Consider the following 25,775-nt stretch of genomic DNA (forward strand, 5'->3'; position numbering starts at 1 on the left):
AAAAATCAGTTCATTCATGGAGGCATGGGGCACGCATTGATGACGTGTGCTACGTGTAACATGTACACTTCTAGAATAATGACTTGAGCCTTGTGAAATTGGCTGCCTCAAGCAGTATCCACCAGAGCAGAGCTTCCTGGGCAGCTGAGCCCAGGACTGACGTAGAAGCTCAGGGCTGAATTTTCTCCCTGGGCCAGAGTTGGTTCAGCGTCCCTCGCTCTTGAGGTCCCTCATGACCACATGGGCTGCGTTTCGTCCAGCAGCTCCCATGACACCTCCTCCTGGAACCAAAGCTTTATCAAGAACCCACCAGGGAGGGAGGAGGCAGGGCTTACAAAGCCTGGGACAACTGCCTGAAGGGACTCTGGGCTCCCTCCAGGCTTCCAGCCACAGTCCACGCACACCTCCCACAGCCTGCGCTGGAGTCTGCGCGCTACGCTGCCTGGTGAGACACTTAGCAGGTGAAACAAAAATACAAGACTGAGGTCTGGAGGGGGAGGATGTGCAAGTAGGGCCCTTTCTAAGAGGCTGAGGCTGCAGAACAGGGAGAGGTGTCAGTAGGAAGCAGCAGCCTCAGCCAGACCAGTTAGTTAGCCTGGAGCGGCACGGGAAAGAATTATAAAGTTGAGGAACTTCGGTCATCTTTTCTGGTCTCATATATGGGTGGGGAATTTGGGGACATGGGTCTCTCACAACACAAAAGTGGAATTGGGCGAGATGCTGCTAGTGGGACGTATTCCAAACCCGAGGAGGGGGCGGTGGGCGCTGGACTGAGGGCTGTGGCTGGCCAGGCAGAGGCGCCCCGTGTGCTTACTCTGCGCCGAGAATTTGAACACGGGGCCTGTTGGGGTGGGAGGTCCATATCCCCTCCCACCCTCGCTCTGCAGCCTCTCCCTCTGTCCGCAGGCCTCTGAGCGCCCACAGCCCTCACAGCCCACACAGGGAAGTGGGATCACGGGTCACTCACCAGGGTGGGCCCCACTTCCGCACAGATACAGGCCTTGGAGAGGGCAGCGGTAGCTGGAGTGCAGGGGCGCCGGGCGGGCGAAGTAGAGCTGGTCCAGGGACATGGCGCAGTGGAAGATGTTCTGTGGATGCAGGGCTGCAGTCATTAACGTCAGAGGCCGCCCTCCTGTTGCCCTGCCTGGGGTTTTTCCTTCCCCTGTTCTGCAAGGAAAGTCCCTCTCCTTCCTTTTCTGGGTTCTTAAAGGGCAGAAGGGGATGAGGATGAAAGAGAAAAAGCGTATGTCCTAGAGCTGGGGCTGAGGTTTTCCAGAGGCACTTTTCAGGAAATGAGAAGGCAGGGGTGGGCGGGCATCTTCAGAGCACGAGGAAACTGAATGGGAAAGAAAATGGGGATTGTAAGGGATTCTCCATAGATTCATGAATCTCCCTCAGTAGGTCTGAAAAAATAAGAGCACTTGACTTTTCTGGCTGCTGGCCACTTCTACTGGACCTCGTTTCTTTAATTAAGCTGCCCTGGACTCCTGGGGTCAGGGTTCCATCAGGATCACTGTCAAAGGCAGACAAGGGGCAACGGGACCCCAGTGAGGTTCTGCTCCGCCTGCCTGGGTCAGACCAGGCCCGGCTGGAAGTGGATGGGGCAAGGTTAGATGTGCGTCAGTCCCGGACAAGGACACCAACACCTGCCGGGGATGCTGCTCCAGCTGCCCCTCGCCACAGCCCAAGCTGAGCCACGCTCTCCCCAAGTCTGCTCCTCTCCTCGGCCACCAGGCTGGACCCTTTGCGTCACCTCCACCCTCTGCATGCACCTCCTCAAGGGCACTGTCACCAAGGCCACAGAGCCCTACTTCCCTGTGCCCTGCTCTCCTCCCTTTCCCTTCTTTCCCTCAGCCTGGCCTTCTCCACTCTGCATCTGGACAGTACTACCCGAGAAAAATGTGACGAGAGCCACTTGGGCAATTTTAGATTTACTAGTAGCCCCATTTAAAAGGTAAAAGCAAACTGGTCAATAATAATAATGTCAATAATACATTTTATTGATCTGAGTACTGTGGCATACACCTGTTATCCTGGCTGAGGCAGGAGGATCAAGTTCAAGGCCAGCCTCAGCAACTTAGCAAGACCCCATCCTAAAACAAAGGAGAAGGAGGTGGGGTGTAGCTCAATGGTAGAGCTCTTGCCCAGCATGTGGGAGTCCTGGGTTCAATCCTCAGTGACCCTCTAAATAATAACAATGGTACATTTTATTCAGCCTAATCCCAAATATTACCATTTCATCTTGCAATCAACCTAAGTCACTAGTGAGACAGACACATGGTTTCCATGCTGGCTTTGCATCACACACCTGCAGCAGATCTCACTTTGGCCTCACCACCTTTCCACGCTCAATAGCCACCTGAAGCTGGTGGCTGCCATGTTGGAGCTGGCCTCCTAATTGGGCTCCCTGCCTCTGGCCTCCGGCATTTGATAAATTGAAGGGAAGTGCAAGGATGTGCTTCTTTAAGGAGAGAGCTCCTTCTGAAGAAAGTCCAATGGGAGAGGCTCATGTGGATAAGGAGGCAGAAGGACCATAACCTTGGTGACCTTCTCAGGTGGCACCTGTGCCTCCATGTCCCCATCTCTCCCCCATTCCCTAGGTCTGATCACTTCTCTCTCCCCTATCATGGTCTCTGCCACTATCCTCCCTTATGAAGAAGGCCAAGTAAAGCCAAGAGGACACAGTCACAAAGTGGGGAACAGGGAGAGGAAGATGAGAGACCCAGACTTAGACTCACCCCTCCAGGAAGCCCAAAGATTCTCTCCAGGTCCGGGGGTGTGAGGATGTCTCTGCCCACCACAGAGCCCTTGAAGCCAGGGGCGTAGGCCTCAATGCAATCCAACACTGGGTGTCCATCGGCAGGGGAAAGAGATGGTGGTGGGAAGAAGAGGAGGGGCCATTGGGGAGTACAACTTGGAAAATTTACCCAAATCCATTAAATTATATGCTTAAAGGGTTCATTTTATCTTATGCAAATTATACCCTAATAAGGAAAAAGCAAAGCAACAAAGAAAACAGTCCACAGGCAAATAAATAATTCATCATGAAGGCCAGCCCGGCCCATTCTTTCCCAACTCCTTACCCCAACTCCAGAGGCTACGCTGCTGTCTCCTCTTGAATACCCAAAGCTTTTTCCACCTCTTTGCTCTGCTCAAGCTGTTTCTTTTGCTTGGAAAGCCCTTTGCTCTCTGGCTAACTCCTATTTATCCTTTAAAGCCCAGTTCAAAAGTCCCTTCCTTGGAAAACCTTCCTTTCTGGCTCAGGGCTTCCTCACTTTGTTCAATAAAATATGTCGGCCTGAGCCATCGGTTTCTTAGTGGACCCCCACTAGACTGCCAGCACGCGAGGCAGGAGCCACGTCCCTTTGGTTTTCTCAGCCCAGCGCCCGACCCAGCAGAAGTTCAGCAGGCTGACACGAGGCTCCCTTGGACAGCCCTCTCTCCTCTCGGGACAGCACCTACAGGTGTTCTTCCTGAATGAGGCGGGAGGGCAGGGGTCCACTCGGGTCACATGCCAGCGGTCCCCCGGAGACTGGACAGTGTGGCCCTCTTTACCTTTGTCTGCATAGGCATTTCTCTCCTGCTCATCCCAGACCTTGCCTCCAGCCAGCGTGTAGGGGGTGTACTGTGTGAAGAGGGAGATGACATGGCAGCCGGGGGGAGCCAGGGTGGGGTCCAGGGAGGAAGGGATGCAGAGCTCGATCATGGGCCTGTGATGCACAGGGAGGGTAGGGTCAGGGCTGAGGAGAGGGGCTGGGGGCTGCTCTGAGGTGATCTGGGACAGAACAAAGGCCCCGAGATGACACCAACGCTGGGCCCATTGTCACTCTAAGGCCAGAGGGGTTACTCACCTGAAGGGGCTTAGCAACCACCAGGGCAGGACCGACCACCCCTGAGGAGCACCTCCAGCCCGGCCCAGCCCCAGCCCCTGCCGGGCCTCAGGCTCAGCGTTGCTGGTCTGGCCCAGCCTCCTCTGATGTGTGGCCTGTTATCTCCTTCCTTCCCCACACACCTTGTAGTCTAACCAGGGCCCCCCAACTCAATGTCCCCAGGGTCTGGACAGACAAGGAGAACACAAGAAGGGACCAGGTCCCAGATAGCGGCTGCTCAGGTGACCTGGTTTCAACCAGGCATACCCCACCTGCCTCAGGACCTTTGCCTGAGCAGCTCCGGCACCCACCGCGAACTGGGAAGGTCCAGCCCCGGCACCTCTGCCCACAACCAGCACGTTTTGTACACATTTCCCCTCTGATCTCCAAATACAGTCAGCCCTCCAGACCTGAGGGTTCAGTACACTCACCAAACTTGGACTGAAAACACTAACAACAAACAAGAATTGCGTCTGTACTAAACACACGCAGGCTCTTCCCCAGTACAGCATTACGACTACTAGTAGAACATTTCCACCGTATTATGTATTATAAGACATCTAGAGGTGATTTAAAGTATGCAGGAGAATGTGTGCAGGTTATACCCAAATATTATACCATTGCATGTAGGGACTTGAGCCTCTGGAGGTTTCAGGACTCGCGGGTGAGGAAGGGGAGTCCAGGAACCAGCTGCCCATGAATACCGACCGTATGAGCATCATTCAGGGCCATGGGAAACACCCTTCCTCCCGCATCCCTCAGCTGCAACTTCCTCTCTGAGCTTGGATGTCCACCAGCATCTCCAATGTCACTTGTCCAAACCTCAATGCCGGATCTCCCCTCAAACTTCCTCCCCCAAAGCCTCTCCCCCTTTTCAATAAATGCAATCATCATTTTCCAATTGCAAATTTTATCATTTAACCTTCAAAATATGCCCAGAATCTGGCCACTTCTTGACACTTCCTTTGTTCCCATGCTGGTCCAAGTCACTGTCCTCTCTCCCTTGGATTCTGCATCAGTAACCAATTGCAATAGATGCCCCCCCCCACCCCCATTTCTCCATAGAGTGGCCAGGGTGGAGGTTATAAGCCAGGGTCAGCACAAACTTTCCTGGAATGAAAGCCAGGAGCTCTGACAAGACCCAACAGGATGGAGTTGCTGTGGTTCTCAGACCCTTCCCTCCCAGGTTCTTTCTCCAGTCACTCTGGCCTCGGATCTGTCTCTAACACAGCAGTACACTCCTGCCCCAGGGCCTTTGCACCTGACCTCCCCTCTGTGTGAATGCTCTTCTCCAGATACTCATGAGACCTGTGTTCTCACTTCTTTCAGGTCTCTGCTCCAAAGTCACAGGTCTTCCCTGGCCTACACAGTAAACCTCCCCCCCCCCGCCTTCGTGTTCTCCCTAGCTCTTATCACCAGCTCGTGCTTAGTGACTGTCTTGTCTCTTTCCAGTGAAAGGTTAGCAACTTGTTGACCTTTCCTGTTGACTTTGTTGCTTGCCTGACTTTGCTTGCTGCTCTGTGCCCAGGACCCTGAACCAAGCTTGACACAGAATAGGGGCCTCAAAACATCTGTGAAAGGATATATTTCGCCCTGCACCTTTCTCTTTAGGCCCACATCTTCTTTACTTAAGCCACAAATGTTGTGTGTGTCTGCTTTGTGTCTGCTTCACACCCAGGTCCCACACATGTGCCCAATACCAAGCCTGGTACCCCCAGGTTTCAGCAAGCGTCCATTGGACAGTGGACAGGATGGAATGGGGGGCCCCATAGTGTCCCTGCCTGCTCTGGTAGGATGGAGACAGCCTGGGCAGGAGGTAGGAATGCTTTCAGGGATTTTGCACAAAGACAGCTTATCAGACATAAGACAGGTATGGAATGGGGGTTCAGCCAGTGTGCTCTCTGAGGGACAGAATCAGAAACCCCCCTTTTCTCTCCCAGAAAGCATTTTCTCCTCTTCTCCTAACACCAGTGCAGCCCTGTAGGGCTTTGCCCTTCCGCTAACGCTCCTCGACATGGCCTTCTCTTCACCCCCACCCACGCCGGTCCACAGATTCCTTACCTGGGATGCACTTCCTGTCCTTGGAACTCATGTGGATTTAGGCAGTTTCCAGGTCACCGGGAAGGTTTAGTGCCAGGTGGAAGAGGTCCATTCCTGCTGTGTCTGAACAGTCACCACCCACAAGGTCCCAGTATCAGGACCTCCAGGGGACATAAAGCCCAGGGCCACCCACCTGTGAGATGGCAGGCCATTCATGGCATCTTCAAAGGCCTGATGGAGGAGGAGGGTGTCTTCACAGTTCAGGTGGATGGAACACTGGTGATGGGGCAGCGGCTGGCCGCTGGGAGTATTGGGGGCTGCCAGGAAGTTGGGCAGCCTGTCCACGGCCACTGAGGGACCACAGAGAGCGTCGGGCCCACCACCCTCCAGAGTCCCCTCGAGAGAATCACCACGCTCACACAGGTGGCGACGGGGAATCTGAAAACATCTCACCTTCACACTAGGGTGGGCAGGAGTGAGAGCACGGAGGTGCTGGGGGTGGGTTTCCCGGGCTGGGGATTCCCACCCAGAGGGTGTGAAAAAACAGTGCTGCAAACTTGTGCCTCTCACCATTGATCTTGGTAACAGGAGACTGGGTGTCCAGCTGAGCAATGCTCTCTGCGAAGCCCTCTGGAAGCCACTCCTGGAAGGAGAAGTCTCAGTGAAAAGCCTCAGACGGTAGAGTCCCCAAGGATGCTGCCTTTCTCTCTTGCTCAGACTGGTCTTCCACCTTCTGCCTCTAGAAACCCTCTTCATCCTTTAGTGTTCAGTCAAAATCACCTCCTCTGGGAAGCCCTCCCGGATCCCCTCCCGCTCAGCACTAGCCACCTCTCCTCCGCGCTCTGCCCGCAGTCCTGATGTAAATGGCTCACACCCTGGCCTGCATGGGCCAGGCCCAGGGCTCTGCATCCCTCTTTTCCCTTCTGGTCTAGAACATCTTAGAAGTCTCGATATCTCAGAATCGCCCTAAGATGTGTTGCCTGATCTTGGTGGAATGTTGTTAGTGGAAACACCCAGAAAAAGTGGTACTGCCCCCAGGAACAGCCCTGAGGATGTTTGGGAGCTCCATGCTCATAAACACATTATCCTCTCTTTGGGGGACAAGGGAGGTGTGTGACCAACTGCAATCACTTCCCTATATCCTCAACTTTGCAGCATCCTCCCCTCGGACTCTGAGCTGACTGTGAGGCTTGTTTTAACCAATGTTAGCAAATAAGACACAGAGTTATCCAACAACATCGGGAGCACGATTGAGCTGGTTTGCTCTGGTCCTCAGCCAGACCTGAGAACACGCCAGGACTGCTGTGCTGGAGTTTGAAAGACACGTGAAGCAGAGCTCAGTCGCCCGGTCATTCCAGCAGAAGCCATCCTGGACCAGCCACAGCCAGCTGGCTCCCCGGCACAGGAGCAAGTCTAGTCCCAGAGCAGCAGAGCCCACTAGCTGCCCTGCAGCCGACTGCAGGTGCCTAAGCAAGCCCAGATCAGCTGAATTCAGCCAAGAGCAACCGAATTCTCCAGGTCTGCAGGTTAACATTTCTTCTTATTTGCTCAGCATTAATATGGCCACTGATCTCTGACACAAGACAGTGGGGTTAGAGTTGGTGAGGGGGGAGAAATTCAGAGAGCAGGAAAGTTCTAGAAATAACTCTAGTTAGAAAGTCCCATCTGGTTCTGCCAGTTGCCAGCTGCATGACCTACCTCATCTCACTCTCTGGCTCTTCCTCCTCACCTGTGAGGCCCTCCGGGTGCTACCTGCCCACTACCTTCCATTTCTCCAAATGAGGAGACTTGGCACGAGCAGCTCCCACCCTGACACAGACCCCTAGTCCCCCATTTGCCCGTCCCTGTCTTGGCAGACATCTCAACTGCCCCGCCCCCCAGCCCCCTGCCTCACCTGTGGGGCCAGCTTCAGGAAGGTGATCTGCGGGGACGCGCTGGACAGCACCACTCTGCTCCTCACCTCCTGGCCGTCCTGCAGCACCACTCCTCGAGCTCGGCCTTCGTCGCTCACCTGCACCTTAGCCACTGCCTGGAGCCCAGCAGGTCCAGAAACCCCAGAAGGAAGTGGACTGGGTCGGGGGGATTTCCACCGTCTGCACCGCCCCTCGGCGCCCCAGCTTCCTCATCCCTGCCCCTCCTCTCCAAGCTCTGCAGCTCCTCAGGGAGCCCTGACCCGCCCGCCCCATCCCCGAGCTTTGCTCAATCTGGTTTAGTGACTGGTGAATCCAAAGGGTGGTCAGAGGAACTTGTACTCAGTGACAGTCACTGACAGGCTGCTCCACTGTCGTCTTTTGACCCGAGCCCATCTGTTCATGAGGGACAGTCCGAAGCTGAGGTCGTGTTCTACTCTGGGATCCTTGCCAACCAGAGGGAGGGGAGAGGCCCTCACCTTCTCGGTGAAGATACTTGCTCCATGTGCAACGGCTGATCTTGCAATGGCCTCAGAGAGGGCACCCATGCCACCCTGGACGTAGCCCCAGGCACCCTGGGTCCCCTCCAGGCCACCCATCACATGATGCAGCAGCACATACCTGAGGGCAGAGCACAGGATCAGGTGCTGGAGGTGGGGTTTCGTCTCCCAAGTTTTAGAGGCAAATCTCTTTCCATTTCATACCTTCAGCCTCTCCTGCCCCCACGCAGCCCTTTCCACGAGCCTTTGTGAGTTCAAGGCTCTTGTGAAAGCCCTCTGCCTTCTCGTTCCACGCTCCCTCGCCATGCAAACATGCCCACGTGCAGAGCTTTATCCCAACAGTGTGGCAGCAATGCCCAAACCTGCCGCCTTGGCAGCTCCTGAGCGCCACACTGACCAGCTACTCCAGCCATCTCCATGCGTATGTCCCTTCAGGCATCACCGTGTCCCCACTCCCCAATATCCCCCCACAGCAAATGGTGCTCTCGGATTCCAACGGAAACCCAGGTGTCCATCTTGACCCCTGCCAGTCCCTTACCACCTATGTCCAGTTCCACCTCTGCCAACTCTTCCTTCCAAGGAACTCTAGGTGCAACCGTCCCCTGCTGCCTGGGTCTTCTCTTCCTGAAACTGCTGCAGGAGGGCCCCCAGGGGGACCACCTTCTCCTGCCTGCAGACCCTCCTCCACACAGGACCTGGCACCCTAATCTCAGAACCCAGCTGGTTCCGACCACTCCTCTCCTTTCAAGGCTTCTCTGACTCACTGTTGCTCTTAGGGTAGCTGCCAGTCCCATGAGGCGGCCTCCAGGGGCCCACCTTCATTGTTCACCATGACCCTGTGCCCCACGCCCCCACTGGACGGAGCCTCGAGCCTCGTCGGGTTCGTGGAATGGAGCCCTCCTCTGCTCACCTCCAGCCATAGTGGCTGGCCTGGGGCTTCTCCTCCCTCATCTTTTGTCTGGCTACTTCCTCCTTGTCCCTCAGGCCTCGGGTCAAGCACCACATTTAGATCAGCCGGGGTTTCCCTGAGGGCCTCCTATCACAGCACTCAGGGCCTTCATCATCCCCTGGCCCTGGGTCCCTCTCCACCACTAGGTTTCTGGTCTGTTCACTACTGTATCCCCACAGCTCACACGGCAAGCGCTCCATCAACGGTTGTTGAAAGGATGAAGAAACCAGTAACTTCAAGGCCCCTGAGCAGTCCCTAGGCCTTCCAGAGACCTCCCAGAGAAAAGGACAGGAGGCTCCAACTGAAATACTCCAAAGTGGCTGGCAGATCACAGAGCCCGGCCAAGGTGTAGCCACGGCTGCCAGCCCCCCTCTCCCTGGTCCTGGGGGATTTGGGGCTGGCTCAATAGGTGTTGAAAAGCTACTTCTGAGGGGTGCTCTCATCCCTCAAGAGAAAAGCCACCTCCACAGCTTCCAGATGCTTCTTCCGTACACTAGAAATGGCCTGCCTGGGCAGCATCCTCCATCCCTACACATGCCCGAGTGTGCACACACACGCACACGTGCATGTTCCTCCATTCCTACTCCTACAAGGGGATCATTAGGTCAAACCACAACCACAGCCCTCACTTTGTGTGACTGCCCCTTTGGACTGGGCTGTAAGCATGCGCTCTGCTCACTGAGAGGTAGCTTCCTGCCCACAGAAGGTGCCAGAGTGTGCCTTAGAGTCCAGGGGAAGGAGCACGGGGTGGGGAGAGGGGGGGAGAGAGAGGCAGGAAGTTGTGCTGAGGTCCTAGGGAGGCCTTTCCTAGTGAAGTTGGTAGCTAAAAAGGAAGACCTTGGGCTCTCTGCCACTTATTACCTGTATGACTTTGGGCCAGGCACTTCCCTCCTCTGAACCACAGATCTTGGATGTAGCTCTGGGGTTCACTGTGTAGCCCGGCTCCTGGTAGCTCCTTAAATGGCAATCCCTGCTGTTCTGCCCTTATCCTTCCTGCTGGCTCTCACCAGGGCCCTGCTTCTCTCCCACGGACCCTCTTCCTCTCACTCACCCACTCCCGGGCGTGCGAGGACTCGTCATGGCTCCAATAACAGCATCCGTTGCCAGAGTGGCTTTGAGGGGCTCAGACTCAAACCACTGGTCCAGCACCTGGGTGAAGAGCCGCAGGAGAAGTGCTCAGGGCCTGGCTGGCAGGAGGGGTCCCCGGATGGCTGTGGGGCTGAGGCTGGGGAGCTGCTCACCTTGGCGATGGGAGCTGTGAACACCTGGTAGTACTGAGGAAGCTGAGCTCCCAGGGTGCGACCTAAAAGAGAAGAACCCAAAACATCAACAGAGACGGCCTGTGAGGAACGCTCCCATCTGTCCCAGGGGTAAGAGAATGGGAGGAGGCAGAGATCGTCCACGGCAGGCAGTGCAGCATGGCGGATGCATGGCCTTGGGCACAGTTTAACATCTCTGAACCTGTTCCTCCATCTGTAAAATGGGACTCATGTTTCACGCCCCCAAAGGTTAGCTTGAGGATTCACTGAGATACGCAGAGCATTTGCAAGTTCACAGGGAGATAACATTCCTGTGACACTAATGCAGACCATTTCAGAGAGCCACTGGCCAGTAGGCCTTGAGGGCAGAGATCATGGTCTCAGCCATTGGGGTCCCTGTCTATAGCTTGATATCTGGCAATAGTAGTTGCTCAATACTTATTGAATACTTTTTATTACACAAATGTTTATTGCCTCAAACTCCTTGGGCTGGAAATCTGAAAGGATCATCTGCTTTGGGTGTGTAGGGTAGGTTCTCCCGGTACACACACTGGCACGTAACTCTGCAGTTCCTTCTACCCACAAGCTGGGCTGACCTGAGCCCTGAATCCGGGTTCATTCATATGGTTTGCTTGGCCAATGGCATGCCTGTAGATGTGACACAGAGGCTTACACCAGGCCTGGGCACCAGGCTCAGCCCAGTGTGGTCTTCCATCGATACCCAGACTAGGGTGCTGCTTCCAAAGGGAGGATGAGACACCTGAGGCAGCAGTGCCCCTGGAGACCTGTCCCAGCCACAGGCGCAAGCATGAGACCAGACTGGATTAGCTGACCCACTGGAATGAGCTAAACACACAAGACGGTGAGAAAAAAGGGTTATTTTTATATGCCATGAGGGTCTTATGGACTTTTTTCTCTTGTGATCATAGCTGACTGACTCAGTACTTTTCTAGAACATTGAAGCGAACTTGTCTGTGTACTCTAGAAAGTCACAGTAAAGAACAGCACACTTGGTGGACCTTCCCTTCCCACACCCATGGCAGATTTTACTAATTCATCACAGAACTTCTCCTGGATGCTCTCAAATCTAGCATGGTCTTATATGGAGACAGTTCTTTAAATTCTCTTGACCCTCAATCTCACTCTAGCCACGGCTAGACAAGCTCCACGCAGCTTGGATCAGCTTCATACACTGAAACCCCAGCAACACATCTAACCTCAGTCCTATAACGTGTGCTGCTTCATTTCTCCCCTGGCTTCTTTGGTACCATGCCAGGTCACCCACTGACAAACGGCCCAGAGCTGCAGAGTTAACATCCTGTGGGCAACACTTGACCAATGGGGAGGGCCTCCTGGATAAACCCCTCTTTCTTCTCCAGGAAGGGTCTTCTTACGCATTTTACAAGGCTCTCAGAAGGTCTAGGCAGGTCCGGTGCCTCGTCACCCATGGTGACAGCCAGGGCAATAAAATACCCTGGCAGTGGCTCTCCCTCCATCCAGTTTCATTCCTTCTTTCCCCTAATTTGGGGTCATGGTGTTGCCTTTCTAAATGAACTATGGGTATTTAGCCCTTTGCCTCAGGTTCTATTTTTAGGGCCTATCAGCCTGGGATCTCAGTAAAGTGCTCCAGGCAGCCCTCATGGCCTTCACTGGCCACAACTGGCAGGCAGCCATGGCGGTCCAACCTTCTGTCCAGGCATCGAGAAAATGAGCTCCTCTCCATGAAGGCTACTCCTGCCCTGATGCCGGCACTTGGGACTCACCAGCCTTTAGCAGGGGCTTGAGGGTGGACAGTGACTTGAGTCTCTGCAGCATGGAGCCATGCTGGAAGGCCGCTGGGTCCACAGGGGCTGCGTCCAGCAGAGGGTCAATGGCTGACACCAAGCGATTCATGAACTTCTCGTATCTGGGAAAGGCCTGGAATAGAGACCTCGGTCAGGGCTGCACTGTGTGGAATCCCACAAGGATGTCATCCTCATGCTCTGTCCCCCGCCATTCCCACGTCGCTGCTGCCCTCCACAGAGGAGCCAGGATGCTTCCCCAGGCCTCGGCCCCTGCCATGGCTCAGCTTGGCTCTGCTCAGTCCTCCTACTTCTAGGTCTGTGTGTTGAGGTCAGTGCCAGGAAAACTGCATGGCAAAGGGGGGGACCTGGGCAGTAGGAGAGCCACCAAGGACAGGGTCAGAGTGGGCCAACACCAGACAGGAAGCTGGCAAGCTGCTCAGGGTCTGGGCTCTTAGAAGATTTTCTCTCTGTCCTTCTGTCCTTCCACATGATGGGTAGAAGTTAGGCCTCTTCCCTGGGATCTCAGCATGCCATCTGCTCTCTCTTGGCCCATCAGTCCGACATGTTGCCTCCTCACCTGCAGCAGCCCAGGTCTGTGACCTCTTCCCTCAAGCTCCCACACTGAACCCATTGTCCACAACCAGTTTCTAACTCCCACCATCCCTTTGCTGGACAAGTGACAGAGCAGGGACAGATGCTTGAGCCATTAGAGCTTTTGATTCTCAGTCCAGAGCTTTTAACTTGGGCTCAGCTATACCCATGGGTTCAGTTATACCCGTGGGCACACACATGGATTTAAAGGTCACATAAAGAAAAGTTCTGTGTTGAAGAACATTTGGGAAGTCTTGGTAAAAATGAGGTTAAACACCTTTCTCTAGAGCAGACCTTTAAGATGACAACTTGCAAAGACAAAACCAGAGATCAGGCTCCTTAGGTTCCACGAAGGGAATGGGCCATGGCCTCCTGCTTGTGTGGTCATTAGAAGGCAGAGCCACCACCAGTGTCCTGGAGGCCCAGGGACCTGGCCTTGTGCTGACTGCCATCTAGTGCACCAGAGACAAGCAGGATTTGGAGGGTGAGGGCAGTGATCCTGAGCCTGGGGCACAAAACGATCACGAGAGAAGCAGTTTGTAAAAGCTAAGCTCCCCCGGAGATTCTGCTCATCGACCAGGTTTGGGAACTGATGGTCGGAGAGATGTGCCCCGGGCCTGGGGTTCTCTAGATTTCACCCTGTGTTAGATTAATGCCACAGGACGTGATGCACATGGATGGCATTCACCTGTTCTCATAAAAATGCCTCCACCAAGGTATGATTGATGCTACACCTTTAGCTTGTATCCAGGTTGGTACAAAAGTGGCCAAAGTTCCTTTCCATGTCTACAGACCCTGTCACACCAGGCCTGTTCCATCACCTAGTGACACACGTGGACAAGATTGCCCAATGAATACCCAGACAGCAACCTCAAGAAACAGTGTGCGTCCTCTGGTGTGCTCTTCCTTCCCCAGACCTGCGCACCACCACGGACGCCTTCTTGCCTAGAGTGCCAGGGACTGACGCCAGGCTGAATGAGAATTCGCCACGGCTCTCTTGAGGCAGCTCCTTCTATTCTGAATGACCTCTGATCTGCCCGTCAGCCTCCACTGTGGCTTTCATGAGCTTTAATGTGGAACCACTTGGGATTCTGTTGGAAAGCAGGAAGGACATGAGGCACACCCGGTACACAGCATGTGGAGACCATCCGATCAGCGACCTCATACTGAACACGCACAGGTCAAGAGCCGGCAGTCCCAGTGGTCTTGCATCCCTTCCTTCACGGAGCCTAAGATCACAGGTGAGTATAGACTAGAGCCCTCTAGGGAGGGCAAGGCAGCCTGTTCGAGCCGTGGGTGGCCTTTGGACACTGTGTTCTAGGACAGCTTCAACCAGACCCGTTTCCTTTCAAAAGTCCCTCCAGGCCGGTGAGGGAGAAGGAGCATCTCTGGACACTTCCTTACCTGGGCGTCCTTCTGTGAGAATTGGGCGATTTGCTTCTGGTTTTGCACCATGTCTGTGCCCAGAAGAAGGGATCTGGGCACACTGCCCCCTGCACCCTCTTCCAACATGGGGGTGAAGGAGTAGGGATTTCGGAGATGGAGCCTCAGTCCATGTTTCTGTAGAATATGAACAGTGCAGGCAACATTTTAGGGGTCTGTGGTCTCCACTCCCAATCTCCTTTCCTCAGTTGTGTTTGTGAGCTCATTTAGGTCCTGTGTGCAGGTTCCCAAGGCATGTGGTCCTGGATCCTGTTTTTGTTTTTTTAAATAAGTTTATAAAAAGCCCTCTTGTGCAGGCAGTCAATAAGACTGCACCGTACCATACACGCACCTCAAGCCGTACTGCAAAGTAGAGATTTCATCAATACAAGTCAACGGCACACTTAGTGACGACACTGAATCTACGCATGGTGGACACAGTAGTGAGCCAGACTGATAATGCTCCTGACCTCATGGAATGTACATTCTACTCTGGGAGGTGAAGAAAAGACTGAATGTGTAAGTAACCACGTGCTGACCAGTGCTTCGGAGAAAAATAATGTAGGGTGATGGGCACGGAGTGCTGGCATGGTCAGAGCACACCACACCTCACCAACCATATCACACCAGAGCACAGTGCCTGCCGACTATGCCAGACCTTGCTACACCAAGCTGCATTATATCATGCTCACCCTGCGCCGGAGGTGGTGGGGTCTACAATTACTACTTCACAACAACTCTTGTCAGTATTCTTATCCTCTTGTACAAATGCCATAGCCAAGGCTCAGAGAAGTTAAATAACTTATTTCAGGTCACTGTAGGAGGCAGATCTGGGTTTTAAAACCACATCTCTGTGACTCCCAGGCCCTGGCTCTCAGCCCTAATCTATAACTGTCCCACTTCAGAACTAAATAATTAAAATTTAGAAAGAAACAATAAAGCAATGGCTATGTGAAAATCCATATGCACAAGGTAGATAAATTATTTACATCAAAAAATTTTATTTACTTTGCAGACTCATTTACTCCAGGGTCACTTTAAATGGAAGTTGCCTTGATGCATTTAAAATATGATTTGATTTACAGGGGCTTGAGACCAGCACACAGAACTTTCTAAGAGCACATTTACTTCTCCATAGATACGACAAAGGGGCCTCTGCTATAACACTGAAAGCCTTACAGCGGCTGCCATCTAGAGACTTCTTTCTCTAGATCCATGGCCTGCTTCTTCACTTCTTCAAGATCTCTGCTAAAGTATCCCTTATGAGCAAGGCCTCCCCTGACCATGCCAGCACTCCCTGCCCATCACCCTATGTTATTTTTCTCTGAAGCACTGGTCAGCACATGATTACTTACACATTCAGTCTTTTCTTCACCTCCCAGAGTAGAATGTACATTCCATGAGGTCAGGGGCATTATCCATCTTGCTATTATGTCCACCACACGTAGATTCGGTGTAGTCACCACGTGTGCTGTTGACTTGAACTGATGAATACTATACTTTGCAGGTAAGGTGTGCGCCAGGGGACACAAATGAGATCTGTGGGTGGAAGTATTAGGACAGTGTGTGGAAACTAGAACAAGACCTTCCCGAGAGCTAGCGCTGGAGTTGCTCCAAATCAGAGACATTCCAGAGGGCCAAGGTCTCCAGGGCAAGGTGCAAACTGCACAGGAGATTCCAGACATGGGGAGGGGCGTGGGCTGTGACACCTGTGGGTCTTTTCTGACATTAAGATAGAGAAATTTGATTCCAAGTTGGAGGAACTTCCTCTTAATGTAGTGAACTTTTACCCTAAAGGGCATCCTTAGTTCCTCTTCTTCCCGCCCCCTTGACTTCCCATCGTTAGCCAAGTCCCATTGGCGCCATCTGCAGAGGTCGCCCACTTCTCTCCACGTCTGTTGCCCCTGGCCCAAGTGGCCATCTTGTGAACCACTGCAGGAGCTGCCTCAACAATGGCCCTGCAGCCACTCCCGCCTCCGCCACGATCTGGGGGACTGATCTTTCATAAAGTCACGAATCCCACACTCTCTTTCCTGATGAAACACTGCCCTTAGATTAAGTGCCGTCCCCTCATCATGGCCGCCCTAGCCACACTCTCCCGCCTTCTTCTCAAGTCTGCCTCGGCCTGTCTACCCCCACTTCCCTCTGACTAGAACTCTCTCTGGTCATATGTCCACAAGGCACAAAGCTGGTGACTTCTTGGCACCGGAATGTCAGCTTGCAGGTCACGTCCTCGAGGAGGCGCTCCTGGTCACCAGTCTAGCCTGTCCCCATCACATGGTTTCACTTTCTTCCTGCCACTTACCTCTACCTTAAGTTCTCTTGGGTCCTTGCCTCCCTCCCTCCTTCACCCCACCCAGCCCATGTGCCCCTGGGCTTCTCCCAGTGCCTGGCTCAGAGCAGGTGCTCAGGAACATCGACTGGATGAATGGATTGAGAAACCCTCCATATAAGGGATCCGAGAGGAGCCCAGGAGTTATTTCAAGTATAACTAATCAAACCTGAATATTTTTTGACTGCCCCTAGGACTTCTTTTACAAATGGTACCTTTGTCATTCTTGATAGTTTTAATTACATGGAATTGGAATAAGAAGGGGAACACTAAATAGCCATGAGATTATCTCCATGAAATTTTTTTCAGTGCATACAGTTTTCTTTAAAAACAAAAACAAAAACAAAACAAGAACGAACTGCTTCCTCTAATTTACCCATGAGTTTTCACAGCATGCACAGCCATCCCAGGTGGAAACTGTTGGGAAACTTACAGGTTTGTTTCTCAAAGTGGTGCCTGGGGGCTTCCTGTTTCAGAACCACCTGAGAAAGCTATAAAATGCCAGTCCCAGGCCCCACTATTCTTATGGCATCAGATCTCTGAACGAGAACCCATTTCCCACTAGTCCCCAGGTCATTCCCGTGGACATGCAGGTTCACGAGTCCCACTTCAGGGAGATTCCCCAGAGTAAAGCACCAGCAGAAGGAAGACAGCTGAGACCCAAAAGATCAGTGAGGGACGGGAGGGAGGTCAGAGGTTGCCTCTGGTCCCCAACATCTGACTCTGTCAACTACTGGGACAAACTGCCTTCAGTTATAGTGTGGTGTGGGCTGAAGATCCCAGACACACCGCTGGGCCTTGGCTAAGTTTTATCCAGTGCTGGCATGAGGGTACTTACACTCTTTCCCTCTCTCAAGTAATAATTTCTTCATTTGGGCTTCTGTAGTCCTAATTCACAGAACTCCTCTACACGAGCCAGTCACAGAAGCCAAGGGTTGCAAACAGTGGCAGAGTATCTTATTAATTTTGAATTCAGAGCAAAGATGGTACTGAGGTACACAGCAGCTGCTTGTACAGGTGGCACTGAGGACCTTTTATCTGAGGGGTGGGTGACAGAGGCACCAGCAGGTGGGAGCCAAGCCAGCCTCAGGAACATGGTGGCAGAGCTTATGAAACAAGTGGTGAGGGGTGGAGACTGTGAAGGGTGAGGGCAGAGCCAGGCAAGCCAGGGGAGAGCTCTCAGGATCCCCTCCAAACAGCCCAGGAACTGGAAGGGGTGAAAGTCCAGGTCCCACGTCTTGTTCACGCTGCCAAGAATGGAGGCAGGCTCCAAAGTTTAACAAGGGCAGAAATAGGGCCCAGCCTAAGGTGGCTTTGCACACTCAGGCGCCCAAGGGTTTAAGCAAGTGATGCTAGAAGGTGACATGGACCAGGCTGAGCTGGGAAGTCCTGGCCCATTTAAGGCGCCAGCCAAATGCCACCATGTAGATCAAGGGCCTGATGTTGACAAAGCTCAGTCTTTGAATGAGGTCTGATTTTTAAGTGAAGTTTCTGGGTTTTTAAGACACAGGGTGGGTGACACAATCTATAGCAAGCAGCAGAAGACCCTGGGGGTAGGCCAACCCTGGGATAGAAGGGACCTCAGGCAAAGGAATCACCGAGGGCGCATGGTAGGGAGCCCCCACCCCAGGTCGGGAAGATGAGAGGCGATCCCACCCACCCACCCACCCACCATGGCCACAGGGCTGCTCTACCTTCAGCTCCAGGTCCGTGTAAATCTGAGGCCTCAGAAGGCTCAGGAGGTAGGATGCTCGGGAGAACTTAAACCCTGGAACCAAATCAGAAAAACCAGTCACCAGCAGTCACTCCTCAGCCCTCCCACCTCTCAGGGCTCACCTGAGATGATCTCCTCGGTGACAGCTGCACCCCCGATCACATGACGCCTCTCGAAGACCGCCGTGTTCACCCCCAGTCTCTGCAGGTACGCCGCCTGGGGGGCACACAGGGCCCTCCCTTCATCCCTCTGGAACACCCAGATCCCGCAGGGCTGACGCCCGGTCTCAGGGTCCTCACTGCAGGGCCAGCACACTACCCCTCGGCTCACGCTGTTCAGATGTCTTCTAAGCTCCGACTTCCCTGCTCCTGCCCCTCCACATCGCAGCTGAAGGTGACCTTCCCTCCTTAGAAGCCTGGTGCTCTAGGAACTCACATTGCATCCCACCCACCCTGTCCCACATGTCCCTCTCCTCCAGGCAGGAGCAAGCAGAACAAGGCTGAGGATTATGGTACTGACTCTCCCTACCTCGTAGGGCTGCTGCAGGGATTCACTGAGCTGGTCCCTGGCACCTGAGATGTGCAATAACTGAAGCTGGGTCCACAAAAGAACTTTATTGGGGGGAACAAATGATGCAAGGCTTTGTTACTTTTCCTCTAGCACTTAGGGGAACAGCAATAAATATCCGATGAATTGATCTACCCCTGAGCCTACAATCTCACAGTGCTGTTCTTCCCACTACCACCTACACCAAAGTGACAACAGGGATGGTGAAGTCACCATTCCTGGTTCACTGGGCAACTATGTGCCGGGCAACTATGTGCCAGACATCGAGTGCATCTTGTTTAATACACTCCACCACCTTGGAGGTAGGCACAATGGTTCTCCCCATTTTACAGAGAGGAAAACTGAGGCTCAATGTGGTTAACAGCTTGACTCGGGTTCCCAGAGCTTGACATCTGCAGCAGGGGTAAGCCATGTTATTCTCCGATTAGAAATAAACTACTTCTAATTAGAAGTAAACAAGGTTACTGGGAGACTGAGATAAAATGAGACAAAGCAAGCTCTCTGCACAATTTTGTTTAAGCATAAACAAATCCAAGGTCTCTGTGCCATTCACGAAATACCAAATGCCCCCTCTCTTGGCCAGTTGAGTGACTGCTACTTCTTTACCAATTAACAGCATCCTCATCTGTCTCTGCTCGCTACAGAGAAGAGGTACTGAGGTTCCAGCCAGATACTGTCCTCACTTTCTGACAGTGTCTAACCCAGAACAAACTCTTATTTTCTTGGGCCTTTTCCCAAATCATCCAACCAAAACTCAAATCCTCTATTAGGTTCTTCCTAGCACCTCACTGAGACACGCTGCCGTTCTCCCTCACTGTTAGGAGTAATCGACCCACTTGATTAAGCGCAGGTGCATTCCTGGTGGTCTTTGGCTGAAGGGCACTGACATTAGCCTGCTGGGCTGGAAACTTCCACAGTGAGAGCCAGCATTCAGGTCAAGTTTTATGTGCCAGGTCCCTGCAAGCACATTAACTATTGCCTCCTTGAGGGTGAGCCTGGCTGTTCTCATTTTATGTGGCTGAGAGGCTGAGTGACTCACCTTAGACTTGACAGATAGAAAGTGACAGAGCCGGGAGACAAACCTGGGCTTATATTAATATCAAATCGGCGTTTAAATTACTGATCAGTTGAGCTGAAAAGATCCCCTGTAGAATGTTCAGGCAAAACTGATACGTTGTTTAAGGTATTAAGGCTTCACAGCAGTCCCTTGGCACCCCCTAATTGATACTCTGGAGCTGCTGCTGCTTCAGCAAGAGCTCCCATATTTGTTTTGTGCCCTTGAAGACCCTCAGTGGCCTCCTGGAGGTACCTGGATTCAGGGTTGAGAAGCAGAGCCCCCAGGGTGATTCTGTCCGGGCTCAGCTGGGGATCTCAAAACCATCTGCTCGGGATGTGAGCCCTGGCCTCTCTGCTAGGGGGCTCGTGCTGTCACCAGGCACTTGGACATGCAGCAGCAGTGTGCTCCAGGTCGTGGGTCACCTGAACCTCAATGCGGAGCACAGGTCTGTCTGAACAAGGACAGGACTGCCCATAACCTGGAGTCAGAGGCCCCACCTGCCTCACACTCCTGATCCCCCAGGGTCCCACCTGCTCCCTCAATGCCAGTTAGATATTTCCCCACCTTTTTACCAGCCTGTTTCTGAAGCTCCCTGACTCTCCCACAAGCCATGGCTGGGGTCCCAAGTACTAAGGAAAGAACAGGAAAGGGAGCCCATGATGTTCTCCCTGACTGGCTACAGATGCACATTCGCCCCAGCTCCTGGTCAGCACTGGAGTGAGCTGCTTTCCTTCTCTCCTCTGGCCTTTACCCTGCCGCTTCCCCACTTCTCCCTGTGGCTGCTGAGACCACAGGCTCTGGGACCAGTGCAGTGGGACTAGAAGGAGGTACTCACAGCCACCAGCCCGTTGTGTCCTGCAATGAGATGGGGACAGGAGAGGACAGATCACTAGCCAGCTGGCAGATGCACATCCTTTGAGGAGAGAGGGGCCCACCCCTGCCCCACCCAGGCAGATCTCTGGTGGCCCTTGCCCACCGCCCTGGGAGGAGTGAAAGTCCCTGATTTGTCCTGGTTTGAAAGAAGTGCTGGCCCCCGGCTCGGTCAATGGCTCCATGCGGGAGTGAGGCACAAGGATAAAGTTGCGGTCATGGGGCTTCCATCACTAGGCGAGGAGCAGGTGACTGAGGGTGGGGACTGGAAACGAAAGAGGCGGCCAGCACGCTGTTGCACCTGGAATAACCCACCGGCCATCCCAGTGAGTGCTGCTCAGGGCAGAGTTGCTGTCAAGTTGTGGAAGATTTCATCCACATAGGGGTGTCCCTGTCAATCTCTAGTGTTCCAAAAATGAAGTATGAACAGTTCAAAATGAAGTGATCAAACACTCAGCTTCAAGGTGTGCTAGAGGAACTAGGTGTGCCCCAGTGCTAGCTGACTAACAGTCAGTTTTTTTCTAAAAATCTTGGTAGGACTGCCCCTGGCCAGGAGCCCTGGATTTGTCTTTGAGATCTCTTGTTCCACACCAAGTGGGTAGTGAGTGCAGCCCTGAGAAGCTCGGAATCAGCCCGGCAGAGCTGTGGACTCCCAGACCTCTCCTCCTCAGAGGGTCCTTCAGCAGGTCAAGCAGGGCATGTGTGGGCTGGACCCTGATTCCTCAGTAGCTCCCAGGTAGTTCCCACCCAGGACCTTGGATCCACAAGTTGAGCACACAGGCCCCGGAGCCCACGGAGCCTGTCTCCTCCTCTCCCCATCCTTAGACAATGTCGGTGGAGACTCACTCCCGGCAGAGAACAGGCCCCAGTGGTTGTCAGCCAGCTCCTGTGACCCCCAGTCCATTCTCTCCTTGGACTCTGATCGCAAGCACCGACCTGAATCCAGGGTTGACTCAAAATGACCTGCTCGGCTATAGCCTGGCAAATGTCCCTAAATCGGGCAGCGATGGCCCACATGATGCATGTCCTCATGGCTGAGCCAGTTTCGCTTCACTCTTCCCACATGGAGGCTTCCCAGGATATGAGAGAAACGCATTCCAACCTACTAATGGAATGCAGAAACTGGGTTTTCAGGCCCCTTGACCATGATCCACAGGAAGAAATGCATCTGACAACACGATCCAGCACATGCCGCATGAGTAAATGCATTTCACAGGAAGGTTTCATGAACTAATATTAACTCTCACCCCGTGATGAGCATGTGATGATCTATTTGGTTATATTTCATTTAGAAAAGTGCTGGAAAATTTCCATAAGAAAGTTTTTAAAAATATGCTTCTTGGGACTTATAAATATTGCCCAAACCTGCAGTTTGAGAAGCCCTTTCCTCAATAAATAAAGCAAATTCAAGAAGGCAGGCTATCCTGGGCTCAGCCTGGCTCTGCTGTTGACCCTGGCATGACCCTCAGGGAGGCATTTAGCAGCCAGGAGCCTCGAGCTCCTTTGTATGTGAAACAGAAACGATGCTGGAGATCTTGCCTTGTGGGGAGGATGACCAATAATATCCATAAAGCACCCGGCCCTTAGCAGGCCCACAATATACAGTAGCTATTTATCTTATAATTAGTGGTGCTCATCAATTCTGGAAAACTAATAAAGTCTTCCTGACAACAGAGTCCAGTCCATTGACGGCATGTAAACCCCCAAGGGAACAGACTGGAAGGACGAAAGTCCAGTATCCAACATTTCAGAATCACCCTCTCCCCCATTCTGAATGAGTTCTCCCACGGTTTCTGGTGACTTTTCCCCTTGAAGGTCCTTTGCTGCAGGGAACCCTTAGCCACTTCCAGGGATCCTCAGGAAGCAGGTGTGTGGGGCTTTGTGTGGGAGCTGCCCTGAGTCACTGCCATCAGATTTGCTCAGTGTTGGCAGACAGATGGGCTGATGGCTGGGAGTCCCCTCCCGCTCCCTCCAATCCAATCTGCATACCAGGTACAAAGTCCAGGAATCTGCATTTTAACAAGCTCCTTGGGGCATTCTAAGGCACGGGTAGTCAAATGACAAAATTGGATTCTCTTTGAGGTGACTTCCAGGCACTGGTGTGACTTCAGGGACTCAGATAAAACAATAATCTCAGAAGATGCCACTCTGTTCCTCACTCAGGTTGGGACACCTCTAAATCAGGTAACTGAATAAGCCACCTCACTGAGGCAATCACACTGTGGGAGAGTCACTAAGGCAGCTGGCAGATGGGAGTCAGCAGGTGGGCTGTGACCAAGAAAGGAAGGAAGGAGGGGGCTTCTCTGAGGCTCAGAGGACTGGGCACTTTCAGTGGGTGCTGGAGTCCAGGAAGTTTGTGAGCTGGTTGTCACAGAGTCATTGTTAAAAGTTAAATCCTATAAACTTCCTATTAAATAAATTATCTTAAAAGTGATGGTAAAAACTACTCAAAATCACCACTTAGTTATTTGGCTATATTGGCCTATAACCTATGCTCTTGCGGTCACCTGCCTCTACATGCCTGGATGTGGCCTGCTAACACCTCCAGGATGTGTCTCCCCCAAGACACATTCAGTGACCTCAAATAGGTAGGGCCACAGTGGGAGGAATGACACATGGGCCCCAGCACACGCAACATGGCAGGGCTTGATCTACTGGCTCAGGAAAGAGATGGGAAAATGCTAACAACACAGATGAAATTGAATGGAGTGCCTTGTGTCTGTAGCTGTTGCATTGTGGAAAACAGCACCGAAAAGGAGAAAATCTTCTTCCAGGATCAGAAAAAATATTATCTGACTGAGCAAAGTCATTCCTGTTATTGAAGAAGGAATGAAGCTGGGACATAAATCTTCATTGTTTCATTTTTGTTCTCCTCTTCAAAGTGAATAAAAATATCAAGCATCCTTTCCAAACTATGACCCTCCCAAACTGCAACCACAGTTTGGTTATTGAGTTTGGCAAAAATCAAAGAGTATTGGGTCAGAAACAGTTGGCCACATGGAATTTAAATTAAGAGTACTGTTTTCTTGATTTTATAAAACTGTGTGTTCCACATTTATTTTACTTCAGTATTTATAATAAGTGTGTGTGTATGTGTGCACGTGTGTGAACACTTGCTTCCCGGAGAGCAGGCTGAGCCTCTCACCAGCATTTAGCACACACAGAGAACAAGCCAAACCAGGGGCACCTTTGAACTGTGCCCAGCACAGAGCCTGAGCAGCCTTTTTTCAGACCTGGCACTGAAATGAGCCCAGCTGGAAATAATGCCTTAAGGCCCTCTGAGAGTGTGACTGACCACCCAGTCACACAGTAGTCTGAGTCTGGGGGTCAGCAAAGTGTCACAGGACCACACAGCAGGTCCACAAATGTCTGAGAGGAAAATGGGACTGTCACCCTCTGTGGACATACAGTAGGGTCTCTGGGGTACAGTTCTGTTTTCCCTAATCCCTCTTTGTGAAGTGATTCTGATTTCCTTTGGGGATGGGTGGCCTCAGTGGTGAGGTGGTGGTGACCAGAATTCAGAGCACTGGTGGCTGGATTTCATTTGCTGTTGTCCCAGGGCTCTTTCTATCCAAGGTGCCATAGGATTCCAAGAACGTGGTGAGAGCTAGCTCATTAGTTCATTTAGCTGGAGACGAAGGGGAGCCCCTGAACTCACCTAGGCCACTCGAGGTGTCTAGAGCAGGCAAGAATTTTTCTAGACCAGCCCCTGAACCGAGGGCTCCTGACTCAGAGACCACAGGCCTTCCGTCACTGCCTGCTCTCACGCACACTCGTGACCAGGTTGTGCCCAGTGGAGGGAGAAGTGGGGTTCTGCAGAAGGGCCCTCCAGGCCCGGGCAGCGCTGCCTTCCCGCCTTCTTTACCTGCTCCTATCACCACCGCATCGTACTCAGGCTTCGGGCGTCCGCCAGCTTCCGAGTGAGCTTGTCTCCAAGTGGGGCAGCGAGAGGCACCCCAGGCCCTAGCGAGACCTCGGCCGCTCGCGGCCATTTCTGCCTCGGGAATCGCTGGCCTAGCTCTCGGCGCCGCCCCAGCCAGGCAGGGGGCGGAGTGGAGGAGGCGGCGGGGAGGAGCGCCCGCCGCCCGCGCGGGGCCTGGGCTCGCGGGCTCCCTCGCCGCGGGGCGTCTGCGCAGGGCAGGCCCGGCGTTGCCTGTGACCCTCGCGGGCTCGGTGCGGCCTCGGGACTCGGAAGCGACGACCAAGCTGACGGTTCTTTAGGGCTCCGGGCAGGGTCTGTGCCGGACCGGCAGGGTGTGTGGGGACGGCACAGCGGGTGGAGAGGGCAGTCACGTCAGCCCGCCCTGGCTCCAGGTCCTCAGGCTTGCAGGGTGGGGTCTGACGGTCGGAGGTGGTGCCCGCTCTTCACCCACGGGAGCCTCAGGCTGCCACCTGCAGAGCCTCGGGGCACCTTTAGCATGAGGGCCTCCGGCACAGTGCAGAGAAGGCGCCAGGTTCTCCCCTGAACAAGCCACTTAGGGACAAGTTCACTGTAATTCCTGGGTTTGCCTTTTTCTTCCTAACGTCTGGGCATGTCTATCTTTTGGCATCTTTCCCATTTCCCAAGAATCCTAAAGATCACATTTGCAAACATCCTCAGCTTAAGTGCTTTCCAACTGTCCCTTGGGCTGTCTTCAGTCTGCAGCCCCTTTCTTCCCTGGGCATTCCTTCCCAGATGGTCCCCTATAGGCAAAAGGCTCCTGCACGGTCTTGTGTCCCAGGAACCTGCTACTAAATGACTCTCAGAACCGGAAGAGGATACGGAAAGACGGTCTGAGGAAGCAGGCTTTCTGAGAACCGCTCCTCTCAGCAGATACCCCTCTACACACCAGTGAAGGATCACACCACGCGAATCTGCTAAAATCTGACTCAGAAAATATTTGGGGAAAAAAAAAAAAAACTGTTTTTGTT

The 25,775-nt window shown here is 53.1% G+C and overlaps 1 protein-coding gene across 7 annotated transcripts; it reads right to left on the reverse strand.

The window, feature by feature from the left end:
• Positions 1-25,526, reverse strand: Pyroxd2 (pyridine nucleotide-disulphide oxidoreductase domain 2). Of its 7 annotated transcripts, none has more exons than XM_047552435.1 (16): positions 24,730-25,516; positions 20,830-20,849; positions 18,493-18,586; positions 18,351-18,424; positions 14,307-14,462; positions 12,291-12,444; positions 10,510-10,571; positions 10,320-10,417; positions 8,299-8,440; positions 7,804-7,938; positions 6,480-6,552; positions 6,103-6,259; positions 3,556-3,625; positions 2,739-2,845; positions 968-1,088; positions 1-281 (listed from the first exon to the last, which is right to left on the reverse strand). In XM_047552435.1, the coding sequence occupies exons 1-16, from the start codon at positions 24,854-24,856 to the stop codon at positions 231-233; spliced, it is 1,641 nt and encodes a 546-aa protein (XP_047408391.1). In that variant the 5' UTR covers positions 24,857-25,516; the 3' UTR covers positions 1-230. The 7 variants fall into 7 exon arrangements, with proteins under 7 accessions (XP_047408391.1, XP_047408389.1, XP_047408394.1 ...); XM_047552433.1 differs by having other exon boundaries at positions 3,556-3,710; positions 24,730-25,509; XM_047552438.1 differs by lacking the exon at positions 2,739-2,845 and having other exon boundaries at positions 24,730-25,522.
• Between the last annotated feature and the right edge of the window lie 249 nt (positions 25,527-25,775).

Source organism: Sciurus carolinensis, chromosome 5, assembly GCF_902686445.1.
Source record: "Sciurus carolinensis chromosome 5, mSciCar1.2, whole genome shotgun sequence".
In the NCBI taxonomy this organism is placed as follows: Eukaryota; Metazoa; Chordata; class Mammalia; order Rodentia; family Sciuridae; genus Sciurus; species Sciurus carolinensis.